A 15,553-nucleotide genomic window follows, 5' to 3' on the forward strand; every position below is an offset into this window, starting at 1 on the left:
ACAGGGCTAAAACACTGAACAAGCAGCCACTATGCCTCTTATTTCTTCAACTGATCAATTGGAAACAGTGTTTCGCTGAAGGACAACCTTCTCAATCAATGCTCTCATTTATTTTTTTACATATGGGAGCTGTGAGAACAAGAAAAATGTTAACGGAGAAAAAAAAAAAAAAGTTACAAGCGAGAGGATCGATGGCCGTCTGACCTGCTGCTGCACGAAGCGGCGCGTGCTCGTGTGGAGGGTTGGAGCCATTTTAAATAAAAGCAAATCTAACTGTAATTGCAAGGAACTCATGCATGCAGAGCAACTGTGACCATGAAAATAATGCTTCATTTCAACCTCCACTCGCAGCGAGTAAACCACATTTGTCAACGCTTCACGTTGTGAATGTGTTTACCTGTGTCTCTTTTTGGGCTGCAGCGCTGCAGACGCTTCCTATCATCTACAGTAACACTGATCCTATCTGCTGTTTTTGTGCCTTGATGAACATTGCTGTGAAGGGGTTGTAGCATATAATGCATCCAGACACTCCTATTCTTAAGTTTAGATAATAACCAAGTGCTGTTGGCTTCTATTGGTATTCTGCCCTAGGCCTGTGTTAAGGCTCTGTAATTACTGAGCCACCGTGTATTTAGCTGGCTACAGAGCAGCTTCCTCTCTCCACCCAGGCTGTGAGACAGAAAGTAAGAGGGAGAAAAATCAGAGAAAATTAGAGAACAATCTTGACTAGAAAGACATCAAACCAAAGCAAGAACGAAATTCTTCCTTCCTTTAGTGACCAGATAGGAATGCTAGTATTATAAACAGTTAATCCGACCCCCAGTGAGAGTTTAATGTTCACTGCAGGCCAGTTACAGTGTCCTCATTGGCTGATAAACCTGAAACCTGCCATCACTTTTTACAGCGAGCGCAATATGGGCGACCTTGAGTCGACAAGCACTCTTGGAATGTGGGAGCTGGATGGAGCCAAAAAGGAAGACGACCCCCACCGTCACCACCTCACAAAAAAAAAAAAGGAGAAATAGACTTCAAATAACTACCGCAGGATGGTTTACCGCCTCTGTCAGGTATCCACTTGTAACTGCAGCTAAGGTTTTGTGGCTGTGTGTACAAAGCTAGACTGTGCAAGCCGCAGAGTTTGATTTGAATGAAACTGAGATGTTTAGGAGCTGTGTGATTTGCATCCAGACCAGGTGTTCTCTCAGGTGTGATGCATTGTGACGACTGTGGCGTTTTATTATCCCCTCCCAGCCTTGTGCATCACGAGTGTGCGGGCTGATCAGATTCGGCAACAGCCCGCGGTCGGCTTTCAACTTGATGCGCGCGTGCGTGATAAGGAGTGTGTTCCAATCAACACAGTCTGCAGCAGCAAGTAGCACACTTGTCCATCACTTAGCAGCCCCTGCTCTCACTTTTCAACGGCAGACCCACTTCCTGCACGTCAGAGGCACACAGTCCCCTTTGGCTTAATGTGACACTCGGCGTTGCCAGTTTTCCATAAGTTCTTCACCAAACTGGGACACATCGTGTTTGATAGGCTGGGTAAAATCTGTATTTGGGTTGCTCGTGATAATACAGACTATATTTGTAACATTTGGGGGGGTTTCCCCTGACAAAAAACCTTTAGATACAGCTCAGTGAATCAACTCCTTCTACTCTGCAGGTATTGTTATTGAAACTGAGAAGGGACTTGATTCAACTGGCTCAACACACAGTATTATTATAAGTGATGATTTATTTGATTCAATAAAACCTCAACCTGTTGGTGTATATATATTTATCAATCAAATTCTACTAATTAAAGTAACAGAACACCATAGGGCGTCTTTACAATGCTTTATTTATAGGTATCACTTGTATTCAACCAAAGAACACAAAACACATCAGGGAGGAATAGAGCTCATAGACTTTTATGCTAAATGAGTGGGTTAAATGTGGGATAGTGCTACTTGGCAACAGTACTGACACTGTTTCTCAAAAACGAAAAGCTTTCATTGAACTTTGACCTCCAGACAGAGATGATGAGGTGTGACACTCATAAGGAAAGTGCAAACTGTTACAACAGGGTCTCTAAAACTTTGACAGCTTGGTGTCCTCAGTGTGATTCTTAGCCTCCATCTGTGCACTGAAACCCTCATACCGGCTGCTGCTGCTGCCTTCAAACGCCCCTCACCTCCCCACCCCTCCAAAGTTGTTTCTTTATGACTCACCCACGCTGGTGATCCTCTGGGTGACCAGGTCCTTCAGGAGAGCATCGATGACCGGATTGTGTCTGGAGTAGAGCTCGTATCGATTAATCCCAATGTGGAAGCGGAGCCAGTTGGGGTAGGAGTCAGCTGTCAGCTCCCCTGTGGGGCTGAACTCATCTACGTTGCCTTCGGTATTCCTGAGTGAGAGGAAGAAAAAAAGAAGAGGAGAGGATTGTCAGGTGTTAAAGAGCGGAAAGTGTTGTACAACAGATCACGAGCAGGGTTCAACTCAAACAACTGGAACTGAACTAGAATCCCAGGTTTTGCTCTTTATTTGAATTATAAAACGTCCCTTTATATAGATTTGCTTATTTTAGAGCTGATTGTGAATTGCATTAGTTGTGCATGTAACTTTATGAACAAAACACTTCACCATTCCTGGTCCTCTGCTGCTTTGGGGTCAAATCTGATGTCCGTGTTGACGTTGAACAGTGTGTCCTCGTTTGTCAGAGGTGGCAGTGATCTTTTATATAACGGGTGCTCGTAGAGAGCCGACAACCTTGAACCTTTCACCGGGATGCTCTTGGCCAATGTGGCGTCCTGGATGAACTGTCTCTTCTTGTCACCACGCTGCCCGTAGTGCTCCAGCCTCCTGAGAGCCTGCGTTTTGTCGCCTGTGGCCGGGATCCTTTCCAGGGAGTGGGAGGAAACATTGGAGCTGGGCTCGTTGCTGAAGTCCTGGAGGATCCGCAGGGTGTGCTTGTTAGGCCAGCCCTGCTTCCCCCAGCTCTGGGGCTCCTCGCTCGGCGTGTGCGAGCAGGAGCAGCCGCTGTTGCCGTGCCTCTCCAGCTTCGGTAACAAGTCTATCATAATGTGCATCGAGCAGGCGATGAGGAACACCATGAGGATTAAAACCCGGAATTTGCGCAGGAGGATCATCTTCATGGTCTCCCGTTTGAGCAGATGTGAGTATTTGCTGCAAATGATGAACACGCAAATGAACAAACTGACTACATCGCTTATGATGTTTATTAGACTGGACGCCAATCTAATGAAATAGACATTAAACACGTAGGACCCATCTTCACTTGCCGTCTTGAGTAAAGGATTCAGTGTTCAGCCTTGGTATTTTCAACATCAGAGTGCTGTTTAATTCGCGGAGATGTCCGGGGAGAGATTTTTCGAAGCGCAAAATCATCCGCAAGCGTCCAGGTAAAGCGGGTCGACTCGGCTCAGACCATCGGTCGACTTACGCAAGCCATATCCTCTGCGCACAGCCGGTCTCGCCTCTCCGGGTCGACCACGAACTATTCGAGAAGGAAAACAGAGTTGTAGTGTAGCATCCAGAAGCAGCCGTGAGACGAGGGGTTGAATTATCCGTTAAACATGCGTGTCCAAGAAGTCCAAGTGCGCGCATTGGTCTTCTCGTACCACCTCGATCCCCTGCGGGAGGGTTCAGTCCCGGATCAGCTGGGACGTTGACCCGTGTAAACGCACGGCAAGTGCGGCTCTTCACATTGAAATGCTTTCAGAGAAAGTCCCCGAAAAGGAGTCGACATGTGTGCTCTCATCCGCCTCGGCGATCCAGGATGCGTAAGTCTGACACATTGGGGGTCCTGACGAACCACCCGAGGCCAGCCAACGCGCTAAACTGCACAGGTAACCGGACACAGAAATCCCCCCCTCCCCAGCCGGCAGGCCCAGGCAATGTCTAAGAGTACAGCGGGATACGAAAATGCGCCTCTTGTGCCATGTGTGAATCTGGGTGGGTGTGTTAAATATGATGATGAAGCCAAGACTAGATCCAGCCTTTTGCGCAGCGTCACCGTGCCCAGATTGGCTGAGATGGAGAGAGAGAGAGAGAGAGAGAGGGAGAGAGAGAGAGGGACATGGATAATGAGAGACACTGCTACCATGTGAAGCATATAACTGCTCGTCTGTGTTCCTCTTGGAAGAATTCCTCTCTGCACATCTCGGCTGCGCAACAAGAGGGCGTCTTTCCACTGGCCAACATTCAACCTGGCTCACACACAGCAGCTAAGCGCTATTTTTTTTTTCTCTCTCTCTCTCTTTCTGTAATACATCTGCTGGAATCCCTCTGAAATGTCTCCTCCGAGACGGCAGTCAATCCATCGATGATACATTAGACAGGCCTATTAGACCTCTCATCAGTCTGAGGATCCAGTTCCATCCTGCACTGCTGCCACTCAGCAGCTATCACATCTTCAATAATGTTTAAAGGCTGCATGAAATGAAAACCACAAAGCACCTTTCAGCACTGGTCTATCTAAAAAAATGCAATAGAGAAATAAACTAACTGTGCTGTCAAACCTATACACCACATGAACCACATGTGCCATATACTGTACATTTCTTTGAAAGCCAAATGCAGCACAGCATGCACTCAGTGGACTAATGTATATATTTTTTACGGCTAATTGGCACAGCATTATGGATGCACCCATGCTTCCTAGAGGCTGAAAATAGGCATAGGATAGACAGGGTAATAGACTACTTGCATTTGAAAGCGTTGGCATATATGCACTAGTAACACATCGCGCTGTATGTGATCACCTCCCTAGATTAGTTTGTAATTAAAAAAAGAGCCCAAAGACAGAGAAGGAGGGCGATGACGGTGGCTGTCGTGTTAACACAGAAAAGATTCATGAGAGTGAAGAGCGGAGATTGCTTCAGATAGGCTGTATAGGGAGAATTACCCAGTGGAACAACACATTAATTGTGAATGGTAATGAAGCTGACAGAGGCAAAATTAAAACTAACCTGCTAACCTGGGCCTATACACAGTGAACAGGATGTCGCTGGTTCACTCCAGAAAGAGGTATTATTGTATTCCCAGTAAAATAAGAATGGATCTTTTTTCCCAAATGACTGTGTAATTGAGGGTTTGCATACATAAGGTGGACCGGTCACTTTTAACAGTGACTAAATTCCCAACAAAGCAAAAGCTCCACCAGGTTGCCTCATCTGGTGTCTGATGTCAGTGATAGGGCAAATAGTGGAAGACAAAGTGATGCTTGTTGCCTGTCCAGAACCCACGTCAGTCATTGCAGCCCATGGCCTGCTAGCCTGAGGTGAAACAAGCAGAGATGAATGTGTATTGATGTCAGTCAGACATGGATCAGAGCAGCTGATGGGTCAGTGCCTCCTCACAAGGCCTGTCCTGTGCAATGGTAGCCGGAGCCTTTCAGGAGGAATCAAGAGGACTTCTTCTTGAGGATTCTCTCAACAACATTGTTTTTACTCTCATTTTATATGCTGTCAAATGACATTAGTGCTTCCGATGGGGTAATAGAAGCAGACTGTTGTGAGATGACAGCTCCAAATTAATAATCTCACTCCACCACTGAGCACAAATGCAACCCATCACGGCAAACCACGGCACGAGAGGAACGACACAACAAATCCACTGACGAAAGGCTCCAACTGTGGGATTTCCAGTGTCGCATTTCAGCCTTTGTCCACAACTTTAATATTTTCTGTGCCCAAGGTTTCTGAACAGAGCTCCTTTTGATCATAGTCTGTGCCACAACAGGCTGATTGAGAAACACCATCCTCTGATATCCAATGTGACAGCAGCATTATATGCACGCAGACCTTGCACAGACAAGATCAGGAGGAGGAAGGCAGGGCATCCTAACAGATAGCTGACTACAGCACAGGTCGTAAATACACAAGATTTATGTCCTCCACACTTCACAGTGTCTACTAGCGAGATAGCACGGGGGAATAGCAAGATAGCACAATCTGTTTTCCTATCTGCTCCATAACACTGAAGGGTGAGGTTCGTTACTTTACAAATGCCAAGTAGATTCGGACGAGAGGGGAGTTGAGTCAAGATGAGAAACGACATTTTCATTGTGTTAGCTGATATTTCATAACATAACATGCCTTTATTTAGTGGAAAAATGAATGCAGAACTGTAATATTATTTTAAAAAAATGCAAATACCATAATTTATATTTATTCTTGTAACTATTTAACTATAGCTTTTATGAAGAATATCCTTTTTTAATGCCTTCATTGCGTAGCAGAAAGTCAGTAATAATACCAGCAGCTTTGGTTTATTCATTTGAAAGAATCAGGACGTTTTGACAGCTCAGTGCATTTTTAACTTGTAAACTCTTCAGAAAAAAGCCCTCGTTGTTCGTCTCTCCAACTTCCTCTTTCATGTAGGAATGTATCAAATTGGGGACAAAGCAATATCTGAAGTTTGAAGCGGGAAATGTTTTTTCTATATATTTATATTATAGTAACAATCTACAGCCCGGCTCATTCATTTCACGTGAAGTTGTTTAGCATCGTAAGAAGAAACGTGGGGTTGGTTTGGGAGGCGTACTGAGGCGCGGACCTCTCAGCTTCACATCCCTCCACTTCTCCTGCCATTAATACACCCCTCTGTATCACCAGCGTTCCGTATGTATTGTCTGAGTAAATTCATTTGTCAGAATTTGCCCTTGCTCTGACCAGGCCTGAGTGAGGAACAAGACTAATTTCCATCCTTGAGCAGCACCACACTCTCGCTGCATCTGATATGGTACATTTGAATGGATATTACAGATAACAATGTCCTCCGTTGGCCCCAACAAGCCCCAACGTCGCTCTCGCTGCCGCTTCGTCTCCTTTACCTCTTGCTCTTCCGGCTCCTCATCACCTCAATTTGGAGTTGCTCCCTTCAGGAACCAGATATGTACACACACACACACACACACACACACACACACACACACACACACACACACACACACACACATTTAGACTGCCGTGATAATCACTTCAGCAATAAATAAATAAATAAATAAATAATAATAGATTGTGTTCACAGGAGACCTTCTGGCATTTTGAAAGCATCAGACTTGTTTCTGAACGACTCACTCTCCATTTGTTTTCTATCTTGTCTCTGATCCCCTTTCTTTATTCTTTTGTTATCCCGTTTCATCTATTTCCTTATAATGCTTGCATGAATTATGTGCCTTTTGTTTACCCCATAATCACTCGTGGGTGTCATCACAAAGCAAAGTTGACATTCTGCTTGATTGCGTATTAGGGACATGTGAGAGAGATGTGCGTTCTCTTTGTGATCATCACTTTGTTCTTACTTACAGAGGGATGGACGTTGTTTATAAAATATAATTGGCGTCTCATTTAGACAGAATGCAATATTCATATGCAGGATTCATCGTTCTTCATATGATGCCCAAGGGCTTTAAAAAACTGATTTTGGCAGCTCTTTACAGATTAGCACCGCGCCACTATTAGTATATCTAAAATAAATAAAATATACACGTTCCTTCATGAATAAATAGAGCAAAACAGTAAATTAAAGTCAGCTGCTTTGTTATCATTAGTGTAATCATATACTAATCACAGTGACAGCAAAATGAAGAGTAACTGTGTACAGTTTCATAAGATCACCAGGCCATCACAGAGATAACGTTTACAACCGTTTATGCTCACGTTCACATGTATGAGCAAGTTAAAGTCACTAGGTAACTAACCTGCAAAACACTTGTGAGCCACTGAGGCATACAGGTCATATCCCGCTCAGGTCTGGACAAAATGGTAAAACAATCTCCCTGTTTCAGTCAAAATCAGCAATCGTGAAACTTATTTACTGACCTAACCCCAGCGGGAATCATCACATGACGGTCGTGTGCTGTCAAAACCCCAAAACGCTAGAAAGAAAGGGAGGAAGCAAAGGATGCACGGTCCCTCCCAAATCACATCTCTTAAGTGGTGATGCAGGCTCCCCAGGGTCATCTCTTAAAACATCTTAAAAGCCCAGACTGTCTGTGGCTATAATAAGATGTTATTGAGAAGACTTTGCCTGACCATGTCTGCGTTGCTCTGCTATCAGACTGAGGGAGCGACTTTTCCAAACCGCTCCACCTTGGGTTTATTTTTAAGTCTTATTTTTAAGGCACACGGTCAGCACTATACTTACCCAGGTGCAAGACTTGTTTGGCTCATGTGTGTGTGTGTGTGTGTGTGTGTGTGTGTGTCTGAGTAATGTGTAGCGCGTCCCGGAGAGTGGGAGAAAGATAAGCATTGTGCAAATGAGTGTTTGGGGTTTGTGCAGGAGTATGTGTGTGTTTGTGGGTGGATACCTGGGTCACTAGGTACAGTGATCAGTGTGTTTTGGGGCAGCACCATCCAACCAGAGGCCCTTGCTGTGTTTGTCCTGCTGGCTTCCCTGTAATCCTATAATTAGAGCTTGGGCGGACCACTTTAATGAAGGCTGGCTTGGATAGATGAGTGTTCCTATTTGGATCATTTCAGCCCAAGCGTATGTGTATGTAATGTTTATTTTAGAGCACGGCTCTGTCAACCATTAAGCCTCCCCTGCACGGCACCCACTGCTCAGGTTCAGACGTAGCAGCGACCCTCAGTATGCTGCCCGAATCCTCATCAGTTAGTTACCTGTGGTACACGTATTTGTTAACTCCTGAGCCTGAGATGTTGTGTGTTGTTATGCTGAATCATCATGGTGAAGACACTGGTGCATTTTAAAGGAATCATTTGGTTTAATCCAGAACTGAAACCAAAGTGAAAGAAAAAAAAAAAGACAAGTTGTGGTTTTATCAACCACAGAGAAATAAAACTCTACTATTTCAGTTCACTTGTTGTGTGTATTAAACAAATAAGATGCAGTGATAGAATGGTACGAGATACACTGACAGGACTTTCGAGGGGCTAGTAAACACATTTTTCTTTTAAATTTTTAAACAGAGCCGCGCTGCGCTGTTTCTCCTTCGCTGCAGTCATTAAGCTCGCCTAACCATATTGTGGTGGTACTTCAACACTGAGGGTAGAGAGGCGGGTTGTGCTGCTCCTCTCGTCTAGATCTCAGAAAACAAAATAAATGCGAACGTTTTTTTATCAATCTGCGTGTGCAAACTCGCCCGGCCAAAATATCATTGTGAAGGGAGTCTTTATGCGTTACACTCAAGCTAACAGCGTCTAGACATCATCAAAACTGCAGCTTATTACACCATACCATCATTATTGTTGTGGTTATTAGTCATCAGCAGTAATAATATATCATATTAATCCTCACTTTAGTTTTGTTACTCACCCAGCCCCACACCCACTCATCATGTACTGTGTTTCCCATGTGGAGAAATAGAAAATCTGTGCTTTAAAGTAGTTTTGGACCGTGCAGCTGCAGTTTGGCCTGTGTGTCTGCACCATATAGTCTATATTCTGCACAAAGCTATCCAGAAGCCCCGGCCATCTATCAGCCTCTCTTCAACTCTAATCGAACCTAACGTTACTGTAGGTGACTGAATGTTGATGTGCCCGTGGCTTACCTCAGCATGCCAGCTAAGAAGCACAGAACATTTAAATAAGACCACGCTGGAATCACTGGGTGTCCTCTTTCACCTCCTTTTGGTAGAGGCTGGCCTACTCACCCAGCCGCATCTCCGCTCTATGACAAATTTGATAATCAGTTCATTGTTTAAGCAATTTACCAAGATGAAAAAAAATGTAGCACATTTCCTGGTTCCAGCTCTAAAGTATAAGGATGTTTCTCACTTTTATCATTGCAGTTGTAGTTTTTTTCTATTTGGAAACAAAGCAAACCATTTGATGTAGGTTATATTATAGGTTATAACTAGTAATGGAAAAAAGCCTAGCTTTTATCTACAGCATATATTCTTTGAGTCACACCTTTCTCGTAATGTTTAGCATTAAGTTCATTATAATATTGGATTTTCTTACTTTTGCTTTTGCCCCACTTTTTCCCAATTTAATTGGGAAAAATTAACATTCATTCAAAGTTTCACCAAGTAAAAACTATTGCTACTTCTTTCCCCGTTTAGCTGCTTTCCTCTCACTCTAATGTCTGCACCTTTCATTCTGAATATTATTTTTACACACGCCCACACATTCACTTTCATGCAAATATTTGAATTAATAAGGGGTTACCAACACTGGAGTAAAAAAAAAAAAAACATTCTTATCTTGTGACATGCTTCTTTTGCTAAACAGATTTCTGCTCCTGCTGTGCTTTTTACATGACCTCCCATACAGATACCATCTCACAAAATCAACATTTATATTACAGCGTTTTGTGAATTTGGTGCAGACCACCTTCACAAGGCGAGGGTGTGCTGCTGGAGCAACGCTTCATGTTGGGACGTGAAGCAGATAAACATCCACATGGTTAAAAAAAACCCACTGAAATCTCACTATTAATCCAGCCGTCTGCCCGGCAGAGACATGTTTGGGTTGCTAAATGCAGTGGGAGTGGAGGAATCGCACTCCAGTAAATCTCAACGGTTATGACAGCCGAGCTGAAATAGTGCTAAATGGAGACAGATACTGAAGTCGTTAAGTGATAATGAGAGAGAAAGAGAGATATCTCAAAGATTTGACTTAGGGCCAACACCATTAGGAGAATGATATATGAACCTGTTCTATCTGGGATCTTTACTCATACTGGACACCACACACACTTTGACACACTCGCTCACTAACTAACTTGCCTGTACCAGTGATTCTGTGCAGCTCAGCTAGGAGCTTCCACACACACACACACACACACACACACACACACACACCACACCTGTCTCCCATCTGCTGACTCTGCACCTCTACTCAGGTTATCTCCATATCTTCATCTTCCTTTTTTTTATTTCAACACACTTGCAGCTGTAGACCTGTCAGGCGCCTCCTCCTTTCCTCCTTTCCTCTTTCTTCGTCTCTCATTAACATACTTGTTATTTCATCTTTTTCACCTTTCTCCTCATACCACTTTATCCAATTCCAGCTTTTCTCTTCCTTTCGCTTGTCATTTCACTGCTGATACTCTATGCCAATAAAGTGGCAGACACTGTCAGCCAGAAACATACAAAACACATGCATAAATATGAGGTTTGGAAGAGGTGGTGGGCTCTACTTGGCAACACCGCCCTGGCTTCCCAGTGTGTGTGTGTGTGTGTGTACTCACATGTGTATGACTGTGGGAGGATAACCAGTCATGGCGACACAGTAAAACAGGCACTTGTCTTTGTTTTTCTGCTCGAGGTACAAGTGGCTTTTAAAGTCTCTCACACACAGAGTGTTACAAAAGAGATTTTGATGGATAAAGTATATTTTGTGGATATTGTTTAGTAGACTTATCGAGCTGCTGGGTCATAAAGGCATACAAAACACTTAAGAAAGTTTTATATTATAGCTCCTTTTATGATCCATTTTATACTTCAGTGCAACCAAATGGCCACTGTGTGATCAATGATGTAGCGATCAACAATGCACCATTTATTCAAGGGTCTGTTTTACTGCCCACATTTTTATCTGAGCGCTGACTGGCTTGCACTTGTATCAAGATGAACTTTGTGCCTTGTTATAGGAAATTCTAGTGCTGTACAGTATATGGGTGAAGGGATATTTACAGACTTTGTTTCAGTTATTCACAAAGCCAGCAGACCAGACATGTACAGTAAGTGAGGGGGGGATTTAGAAACTATCAGTGTATGCCAGATCTAATCGACCTAAAGTGTAAATAGATTTCTAGAGGATAGCAGGTCTGGCATTTAATATGTTAACTATCAAAGATTAATTTAATGATTAACCTGAACATACTAAATATAAGTGCATACATAATAGTACATATATACCTTATGTGCTGCACTGTATTCCCAGCTTACATAGTATCTGTTAAAACACAGAGCAGTGCAGTGACAGAGTGAAAGGGCACTGTAAATGTAAAAAGACACAGGTTGCCTTTCTGACATCAACACAGTGTTAGACGCCCATCTATATTCACGACAATCAAAAGGTCAAAGCGTTGTCCTGACATTCTCAACACCTCTGGAGCTCATATCCCCCCGCCGAGTCTAGGAAATGTTATTGTAAGTGAGATGATAGCCGGACAGAGCCCAGTATGGCACAGGAAGTGTGTGTCCTGAGTTTCCGCGAGATTCCGGGTGGTTTGACCTTTCAGTGATAGCCTCGATGTGAGGTACTTTCCCCTCGGGGTAAAAAGAAAAAGGCGTGTCTGCTGTTTTCCTCCCCTCAATGGGAGCTTTATTGAACGAGGGACCGAGAGAAAGGAGGACGGCTGTTTTTCCTCCGCTTTCCTTATCGAATGTCAGGCAAAATTGCGATAAAGTCTGACCCTCATCCATTTCCCAACCTTGGAGAGCAAACTGTTTTTCTTCTTTCTTTTACAGAAATAGTTCCCACCATGCAAATGCATTACAGATGGAAAGTGTATTAACATTTGTAACCACTTAGGGGTGTGAGACATTTCACTTCTAGATGCTGGCCGATATGAGAGCGTATTGAGCATTCATTCTTTTATTGTTTTTGTGATTTTACACCACAGCTCGGAGGATTGTGCTTCATCATATCTGCCACAGTAAAGGGAGCGGAGGATATGATCAGCTGTAGTAAAACACGGCAAACCTTGAAGTATTACTGCCTCATAAAATATGTACATCGCACTCTATTACTGCTAACACCAAATGGACACATGAAAGACCTCCGCTGTCTGTGTTTTTGTCATTCAAAGAACATATTGATTTAGCTTTACACAAAACTATCCCTGCCTTATTTCCCCTAAGACTGCAGCGACTAAAGCCTCTTGTCCTCCCGTTGTACTTATTGAACTGTTTCTCTTTATAGATCAACACAGACAGGAGCACACGTTCTCCTCCTCCACTTAACACCTACAGTATAGCCCACGGGACATGTAATCTGTCAGGTGAAATCGTCTCATATGAAAAAAGTTCATTTCTCAGCACCTAAACAGTTATTTAGTCTTTGAAGTGCCGCTATATGCTGGAGGGTGTAAAATTCTGTAAACACATAAAGAACCATGTAATCAGCCTCAACTGAATTTAAACATAAGGAGGGCTTTCACATGACACCAGCAAAATGTAAAACAGCTTTCAACTGAAACGCTGGTGAATAAGTTGTCCATATTGTGGTTTTTCATGTTTTACATAAGCCCATTTAGTTCAAAATAAGGCCGTACAAACCCTCTCTGGGTTCAGTTTCTGTCTCTTTACCTTTCCGCCCATCTCTCATTCCACCTCTGGATCGCGGAAAACAGAGACCTTGTGTCTTTGTGCGTAAAGACAAAAGCTCTGTTGTAATGGGTGGTGGTTTGCGGTGGCCAGGGCAGGTGGCCGGCCTTGATTGCATTAGACTGATGACGTGCTTGAAACGCCAGAAGGAAAGAAAAAGGCGGAGGGGTTAGTTTCTTGCCACCTGCCAGTGGTTTACCGAAAAAAACAAAAAGGGGGAAACCTTAAGTGTGTCACAAACAGAAAGGTATGAAGAAGAGGATTAAAGGTGCAGAATGAAAACAGAGCTAGATGAGGCTACGATAGACATGATGAATGTCTCTGAGAGAACGTGAGGGAAGGAAAATGAATTCATTATCAACATTTCCTGATCTTTTAATCCAACAGGTGACACATTCCATTCATTTTCTTCTGAAAAACAAAACAAATGTTAAAGCTCGGGTTTTCTGTTTCCCTATATTTCCATGACTCACTCTTTCCCTGTTGTCTGAGTTCCCACCTACCTGGGCCCTTTGCTTTATTAGGTCCTGAGAGCAGCTTAATGCATGTGGCTGAAGGTAAACCAGTAAAAGGCCTCCTCTCAGACTTCCCAACTCATCTCACTTCCTTCCAGCGAGCGTCTTTCACTGACTGGCGGAACACTAAAAGGTAGAGGATGAACATATCAACGAAGCCGATTCAGGTGGATCATTGTTAGTGGTAGTAGTTTTTAGCAGGGATCATTTTTAAAGAGTTTTAAAGAGGATCAAATTAAAAGGAAGGGTTCACAGTATCCAGCACATTTCAGGGCAGTGGATGCACTCGCCTAAATGCACACCACTTCCTCCCACTGAAAAGCAAAGTCTGTGTACAATGACAAATTCCAACCAAGCGTAGATGCACTCTGCAGCTAGTGATCACAATCAGGCCCAAAGACACTAATACCCTCTGTCTCTATCTGTCATTTAGACCACTTTAAATTAAAGAAAGCAAGGGGAAAACAGTTCAGGGCTCCTGAATAGATCTCGGTCAAATGGGGGGAAAAAAGTCAATTGGATTAGTAGTCTTCAATCATTCAATCCCACTATTGATCCCAAGCCAAAGGAAATATCTGGAGGGCTGCTGCAGTATCCAAAGAGGAATTGATTGGGAAAATGGGACTGACAGGAGCTAATTTAGTTGATGCATCCAATCACTTCTGGATTCCACAGACACACCGTGGCTTCAGAACTCTGTGTACCTTGGAAATAAACACCTACTAAATTTACATTGAAAGGAAGCCACATTGAAAACTAAAAACAGAACATTTATTATCAGCAAGTCTATGAGTGGACAGCTATGCCAACAGCTCTGAGATCACTGGATTGTGAAGTTTTTAATATTAATCACATACCCCACCCCTTGACAGGTGCCATTGTAATCAGATGATCAATATTTCCACTTCACAGGTCATTTGTTTAGTGTAGTCGCTGATCAATTTATGAAAGATTTATCTGCTAAAGAGTCAGATATTTCTGTCATTAGTCGGCGGAGACAACAAAGTAGATCTAAAAGGCAATGAATACTGCACTTACCTTCACCAGGTGTCCAGAAATGCAGCTTCAAATGTGAGATAATGTTGCTCCATGTCCGCTGAATGTGGAAATAAGCAATTGTTTGTTCACAATTTCAATTTGAATTTTAAATTTGGTGATAACACCTAATCATCCATGGGATCATTTACCATTATTCTGCAGTGGCTACTTGTGGGCACAGTGACCCACCTCACTTAAGCAAAAATTACAAATGTCTTCTTTTAAACTACAGCCTGGATCCTCTTGTCATGCAGTGCTTACGCGCCAGCTACTACAGTATGTACACAGTGTTGCTGAAGCCCCAGTCAACACAATGTGCAAGTCAAATATTCCTAATGTTTCCGAGGTTGTAGTTCATTGAACACCCAGTCACCACCACCGAATCGACGTACATATCACTCCTCAGCAGCCTAATTTACCCACGGTCCAGCCTTTAGCATGTAATACAACTTTCAAGATCAATGAAACGCTCTCAAGCTCGAGTTTTTTAGCCTCTCACTAAGTCTGCCTCCAGATTATAGCATGTGTATGATAGATATAGCATCCCCACTATGATGTGTTTACTACAGTTTGGTTGAAACTAGATGATGAATGGAATACCCTAACATTTACCTATTTAAAACACACCAATTCAATTGCTTCTATGAAACATTTTCTATTTTTCTATTTCTATTATATGCATCTGATACGACAAAAAAAAAAAACATGTTAACATCTCATAGAACCCATGTTTTAGGAACAGTGTATCCAGCAGGCA

At 43.1% G+C, this 15,553-nt stretch overlaps 1 protein-coding gene and 1 long non-coding RNA gene across 2 annotated transcripts in view; both read right to left on the minus strand.

Annotated features, from left to right (window-relative positions):
* fam20cb (FAM20C golgi associated secretory pathway kinase b) overlaps window positions 1–4,027 on the minus strand; it is a 41,957-nt gene extending 37,930 nt beyond the window's left edge. Inside the window, exons 1-2 of the mRNA XM_026351234.1 lie at window positions 2,623–4,027; window positions 2,211–2,386 (exon numbers count right to left, since the gene is read on the minus strand). Of these exons, the coding sequence (XP_026207019.1) occupies window positions 2,211–2,386; window positions 2,623–3,134 (688 nt within the window). The 5' untranslated portion in view covers window positions 3,135–4,027. The remainder of the gene's footprint in view (window positions 1–2,210; window positions 2,387–2,622) is intronic.
* A 9,617-nt stretch (window positions 4,028–13,644) lies between these two features.
* On the minus strand, window positions 13,645–15,053 carry LOC113156454. Its single transcript, XR_003298303.1, has 3 exons — window positions 14,946–15,053; window positions 14,797–14,854; window positions 13,645–13,884 (listed from the first exon to the last, which is right to left on the minus strand). It is a non-coding gene; the product is annotated as an uncharacterized LOC113156454 (long non-coding RNA).
* Between the last annotated feature and the right edge of the window lie 500 nt (window positions 15,054–15,553).

Source organism: Anabas testudineus, chromosome 19, assembly GCF_900324465.2.
Source record: "Anabas testudineus chromosome 19, fAnaTes1.2, whole genome shotgun sequence".
NCBI classification, from domain to species: domain Eukaryota; kingdom Metazoa; phylum Chordata; class Actinopteri; order Anabantiformes; family Anabantidae; genus Anabas; species Anabas testudineus.